Source organism: Astyanax mexicanus, chromosome 17, assembly GCF_023375975.1.
Source record: "Astyanax mexicanus isolate ESR-SI-001 chromosome 17, AstMex3_surface, whole genome shotgun sequence".
Taxonomy (NCBI): Eukaryota; Metazoa; Chordata; class Actinopteri; order Characiformes; family Acestrorhamphidae; genus Astyanax; species Astyanax mexicanus.
This window is the reverse complement of record NC_064424.1, coordinates 1,380,799-1,387,500: the sequence shown is the minus strand read 5'-3', so window position 1 is coordinate 1,387,500 and position 6,702 is coordinate 1,380,799. Positions and strand designations below refer to the sequence as shown.

The window sequence follows — 6,702 nt, the reverse complement described above, 5'->3', positions numbered from 1 at the left end:
GCTATGGAGTGAAAACAGTAAAACAGTAAAGTGCACAGTTAATGCAGAATCAGCAGCTCAGAAAATGATGCTTGCTCTTATAGCCTACAACACATGAACCAGGCGGTTAATCATAATATATGATGTGTGGTACAGTGAGTTTAACTAAGGTATTCTGCATGGAGTGACTATACACTCAGAAACTTGAGGACACACCAACGGCCACATAATAAACTCTATAAACTAAATTCTGAAGTGTACAGATGTTTATTTTTGCTCAAATTCAGTCAAAAAGCTGTAAAACTGAAAACAAACTAGCTTATTCAATGAACTATGCTGTAACATATGATGCTATAGCAGCGAATAATGCAGAAATCTTTAGTTTATGAGCAGCATGAATATCATTTTTACCATATATCCAATTTTGTCTTACTTCTAATAGACCAGTTCACTTTTTTTTGGGGGGGGGGGAATCAGTAATTCTTTCCTTTTTTTTTTAATATTTAGAAAAACTTCTATACATTAAATCTTCACAGTAAACAATAAACCACTTTCATTACAGATTCACCATAAAAATCACAATAATTCTGTGTGCAACTCTTAACACAGTTCCTAAAGTCTAAATATCTCAATATAATACTGTTTATTTTTAGTGAAATTTAAAAACAATGCACTATAATTCTCCACCCGTCTCTCTGACACGCAGACGTGTATATGTCTCGTGTTGTTTAGAGATGATGGTGAACGTCCTGGTGTCCCGGGGGATGAGCCGGGGGTGGGTGTGGATGTACATTTTAAATAGCTGCTCCCCCCCCCCCCCCCACCGTCACCCGCCCCCCCCACCCACGGGCAGCAGAAATAATAACAGGAGTCATCTGAAATCAATCAGCGCGGGCCGGCTAACTGACTGCTCGCCCAGCGCCGCGCCGATCGATGGCAGCGCCGGCCATTGTGCGGCTAAATTGCCGCTACGGTCAGCAGTTTAAACCAGAGAGGAGAGGAGCGGCACACGCCGGCTACACTCATCACACACCGCGGCCCCAACCGGCCAATCAGACAACAGCCTGCACACGTGGGAGTGAGCGAGTGAATGAGTGAGAGAGTAAAGTGAATAAGTGAGCGAGTGAATGAGTGTTTAAGTGAGTGTGTGAATAAGTGAGTGAGCGAGTGATTAAGTGAGTGAGTGAATGAGTGTTTAAGTGAGTGTGTGAATAAGTGAGTGAGCGAGTGATTAAGTGAGTGAGTGAATGAATAAATAAGTAAGTGAGTGAGCGAGTGATTAAGTGAGCCAGTGAGCACGTAAGTGATTTAGTGAGCAAATAAATGAGTGAGTGAGTGAAACTGAACTGAGGCGAGTGGCAGACGGCGGCTACACTCTGTACACAAGAGAGAGAGCGAGGGAGTGAGAGATTGAATGACTGTGTAAGTAAGCAAGTGAATAAGTGAGTGATTAAGTGAGTGAGTGAATGAGTGTGTAAGTGAGAGAGTGAAGTGAATAAGTAAGTGAGCAAGAAAGTAATAATCAGAGAGTGAATAAGTGTGAGATTAAGAGAGTGAGTGAGAGAGTGATTTAGTGTGTTAAGTGAGCGAGTGAAGTGAATTAGTTAGTGAGCAACAGAATAATAAAGTCAGCGAGTTAATAAGTGTAAGAATAAGTGAGTAAGCGATTGAGTGAGTGAATGAGTGTGTAAGTGAGAGATTGAATACGTGAATAAGTGAGTAAGCAACTAAGTAATATAGTCAGCGAGTTAATAAGTGTGAGAATAAGAGAGTGAGCGAGTGTTTAAGAGGGCAAGTGAATAAATGTGACAATAAGTGAGTCATTAAGTGAGCGAGTGAATAAGTCTGAGAGTAAGAGAGTAAGCGAGTGAGTGGTTGAGTGAGTTAATAAGTGTGTAAGCGAGAGAGTGAGCAAGTAAGTGAATAAGTGCGTGAGCGAGTAGAAAAGTGAGTGAGCAAGTGAATATATGTGAGAATAAGTGAATGAGTGATTAAGTGAATGAGTGATTAAGTGAGCGAGTGATTAATTAAATGAGTGAATAAGTGAGTGAGCAACAAAGTAATAAAGTCAGCGAGTTAATAAGTGTGAGAGAGTGAGCGAGTGAAGTGATTAAGTGAGCAAATGAATAAGTGTGTGAGTGAGCGAGTGAACTAGTGTGAGAATAAGTGAGTGAGCAACTGATAAATTGCACTAGTGAATAAGCAAGTGAGCGAGTGAGTGAATAAGTGAGTGATTAAGTTTGTGAGTGAACGAATGAGTAAAAAAGGTGTGCACAAACACACTCGGGGACGAGCTGAACGAAACTGAACGGAACAAAACAAAAGAGACGGACAAAGGGACGAGGACAGATGTACAGAGAGAGGGATGAAAAAGGAGAAAATAAAGAAAGAGAGAGAGAGAGCAGATGTGTGCGTTAGAAGAGAAAGAGAAAGAGCCAGGGGGGGGGGGGGGGGGGGGCTCCAGAAATCCAATAGTTTAACCTCTGTTTGAGAGGCGCTGGTGGCCAGTGAAGGACAGAAGGAAAAAATCAATAGGAGCTGATTTGCAGAAGCTGGAGGTGTGGGAGGAAGAGGGGGGTGGAGAAAGAGAGAGAGAGAGAGAGAGAGAGAGAAAAGAAAAAGATAGTGTGTAGCATCGATGAAAAGACGAAAACAGAAAAGCGCTCCTCTCTCTGGATCAGAAGAGATGAAAGGGGGAAGGTAAGATGGATGGAGGGATGAGACGGTGCGCGGGGTGATGGAAGTGTCCTGCGGTTCCGCCGGCTCGGCTATTTCTGAGCGGGGCGACGCCGGAGCGTATAATTCACACCGGACAGGGCGCAGCGCGGCAGTAGCCGGTATGTATTTATAGCAGTGAGGATTTACCTGTAGGAGAGAGCAGGCCCGGAGACAGCAGCCCGTGAACGCTGTGGGGGAGGAGCCTGGAGCTGTCCTGCATGGTGACCCCCAGGGAACGCTTCGGAGGACGACCTGGACGAGAGCTGGAGAAACAGAGCGCGAGAGAGCGCGCGAGAGAGAGAGAGAGAGAGTTTTTAATCACACTTTATTAACAATATTAGTTAAAACTAGGGATGCAACGGTACAGTGATTCCACGGTTCGGTTCGTATTGCGGTTTTTGGGCGGCGGTTTCGGTTCAGTTTCGATATATTAATATTATCTAGCTCCAATATGCAGCACGTTTTAACCCTTTCTGTTTCAAATCAACAAAGTGCTCCTATTCACACTTGCAGAGCCAATTAATAGATATAAAAAGGCACAGTTTAATTCAAGTCACAATATCAATTTATTATAAAAAAACATTTATAAACATTATAAACATTTATTCTTACTATTAGTCAAAAACAGGCAACTGAATCACACTGTGCTGCTTTATCTGCTGACTGTCTTTTTCCTTGTTCATCAAACTCAACGCTGAAGCCAAAATAGTCCCAAACAGTGGATTTATAATCTGACGGCGCCTCTTCAAATTTCCTTTTTTCTCTGTTCAGCGTTTACTCGCCATGATCACGCAGCTAAAAAAAGGTTTTGGTTGTGTAGAGACACACAGAGAGAATTAATATATATATAAAAAACTCCCCCCCAGGTCCTAAGCAGTCCTGACTATCGTGCAATAATAATATTCAAATTAGATACACTCTAAAAAAAAAAAACAGAGGTATGATATAAGTAATTGTTTGTACTCAAAGGTAAACTCATCGTAATTGTAGCAAACTCAAATTAAAGTGTTCTTTCTTCTGTAGAGAGGAAAAGACAGCGGTTGGGCGGGGGGGGGGGGGTTCGATAAAATACAGAGAACCATTGCATCCCTAGTTAAAACAGACCAGCAGTTACATAAAAAGGCAGGTTGTTTTATGCTAAAAGGTCATTAAACATGATTTTATCATTCAATATTTTACATTAAATTCTTCCACCATTGTCGGTCGCATCATAAAACATAAAATCAACCCTCACCCAGGCCTGTATTAACCGTTTCAAAAGTAAAAGAACATCACAATCCCGGCCTGAGCCAATTTTCTTCTTCCTGCTAAAATAAATAAAAAAATATATTTTTTCTCTTTTGACAGAATGGAAAACCCAAAATAAAAAAGTGACGGTGTAAAACAGTCATTATAAAACAAGTAAAAATGGAGGTTAAAACCCTGAACAGTAAATCCAGTCTTATAGACTGAGTAAAAAAAACTGTGACTGATTGAATCAAACTCATTAGGACTCCCCCTATCACTCGGAGGAAAGCGCAGCGACTCGGTTCTGATACAGGAGCTCACAGACGCAGACTTGTGCTGATCCACATCACCCTAGGAGTGATGAGGGGAAAGAGAGAGCGCCATCTACTGTACTGTACCCACCCAGAGAAAGAGCAAGAGCAAGGACAACTGTGCTCTCTCAGGGCTCCAGCAGCTGATGACAAGCTGCATGACCGGGATTCAAACCAGCGACCTCGCAATCATAGTGGCGCTTTAGCCTGCTTCAAACACTTTTATAAAAATGTATTTGTATAATCAACTCTAACACATTGATTGTTACGATAAAAAGCTCTTTTATCTTTAGTAAACTTTAGTACACTCATATTCAAAATATTAAAACTATGGAAAATATAGAAAACTATTATCAAATTGTTCACATAAACATGAAATCAAGTTCCGACAGCTGATGGCAAGCTGCATGTATAGGATTCGAACCGGTGTTCTTCAATGAACCACTTCTGACACCAATCTTTACATCTAGACACTAATTATTAGGAATCGATACAGTGTGTTTTAGAATCGATATGATATTGATAAAACAATCGGTGTCAATCAGTCAAGTGCAGTTGTCACAAAGACCATCAAAAGCATTACGATGATGAAACTGGCACTCATCAGGACCAGTCAAAAGTTTGCTTTGCATTTAGATCAGTTTTGAAAATCTCTGCTGGATTTTCTCAGTCAGTTTTATGAGGTAGAGTCACCTGGAATTTAGGCTTTCAGTTAACAGCTGTGCTGAACTCATCAAGAGTTAATTACTTGAATTTCTTGTCTCTTAATAAAGTGTTTGAGAGCATCAGTTAAAGTAAAGTAGTGAAGAGGTAGAGTTACAGGTATACAGTGAATAGTGAGTATTTGAGTAATGTTCTAATCCAGATTATGAGAAGCAACACCTACTCAACTAAATAAAGAATAAAAAAAAGAATTACAGGACTTTGAAATTATGCTCAAGTGCAGTCACTGCAAAGACCGTCTAAAACGGTATAATGATGGAACTGGCACTCATCAGGGCCGAGTTACCTCTGGTTCAAAACCACACAAAGGCAGGTTGAGTAATCAGGTATTATTATTAATAGTTCCTGAATTTATCTCTGTTCATCACATTTCCACTTCCTGCGGAGTGTGTGGCGCGCACACACACACACACACACACCTACACACACACACACACACACCTTAAAAACACAGTTGGACAGCAGCAGGTAAGAGCTGCACGGAGAGAGATCCTGCAGAAGGGAGCTGCTATACCACAGAGCACAGACAATAATGATCACCTTGAAAAACATATGCCTCAAGGTGAGAGAGAGCGAGAGAGAGAGAGAGAGAGAGAATAGAGAGAGAGAGAGAGAATGAGAGATGTGGTGATAAGGATGGTAAGCTGTGAGGGTGTACTGTTAGTAGGGCACGGTGCCTGATGCTATTTATTTCCCAAAACAGGAGAATAAAATAGAACACGCAGTATCACTCATTCACTACACCACAAACCTGAGAGCTGTTATTACACCTTTATACACTTACTAACCAGCATAAACACCCAATAAAATTCAAATAAAATTCGTTCTGACGTTTTAAGCTCTAAAACACAGATTATTTTAATAATAACTCATATTTTACAGTTTCAGCAGCTGCTAAAACTCCAACTATCTCATTTCTTATCAGACCTCTGCATTTAATAGAATTGTTTATTCAAAATATGACAAAAATATATACTGCAAAAACAAAATATAGAACAAGCAGTATCACTTATTCACTACACCACAAATCTGTGAGCTGTGATTACACATTTATACAGTTACTAACACCCTAAAACAACATTTACACTGATACACAACACACCCCCCAACACTATACACACATTTACTGCTTTACACACACTTTACAATTCAAAACAGCTCTTTATAAACACACTGAACACAATTCTGTACACAACACACACCAATCTGATATAGAGTCACATGTTTCCATATTAAAACCACATGAGTAAAGCAGCATAAAGTTATCCAAAAGCAGTGTGTAAGACTGGTGGAGGAGAACATGATGCCAAGATGCATAAAAAAAACTGTGATTAAAAACCACCAGGGTTATTCCACCAAATATTGATTATTTCTGAACTCTTAAAACTTTATGAATATGAACTTTATGTTTTCTTTGCATTATTTGAGGTCTGAAAGCTCTGCATCTTTTTTGTTATTTCATTCATTTCTCATTTTCTGTAAATAAATGCTCTAAATGAGAATATTTTTATTTGTAATTTGGGAGAAATGTTGTCTGTAGTTTATAGAATAAAACTCGCCATAATAGGATGGATGCATGCATGACAGGAAGTTTAATCAATATGGTAAATAGTCAATAGAATTAAAAATCTGAAGTCGTTTTCATGGTTTGAGCTCTTCAGCAACAGGCCTCTGATTGGTGCATGCATTGTTAAATTAATTGTTAAAATAACATTTTACTGTATTAACCAAATTGTGCACCGTT

At 39.9% G+C, this 6,702-nt stretch overlaps 1 protein-coding gene across 2 annotated transcripts in view; it reads right to left on the bottom strand.

Annotated features, from left to right (window-relative positions):
- dacha (dachshund a) overlaps nucleotides 1-6,702 on the bottom strand; it is a 259,029-nt gene that overhangs the window by 136,131 nt on the left and 116,196 nt on the right. For both annotated transcript variants that reach the window (XM_049466752.1, XM_049466753.1), the window contains exon 2: nucleotides 2,845-2,960. In XM_049466752.1, coding sequence (XP_049322709.1) covers nucleotides 2,845-2,960 — 116 coding nt within the window. The remainder of the gene's footprint in view (nucleotides 1-2,844; nucleotides 2,961-6,702) is intronic.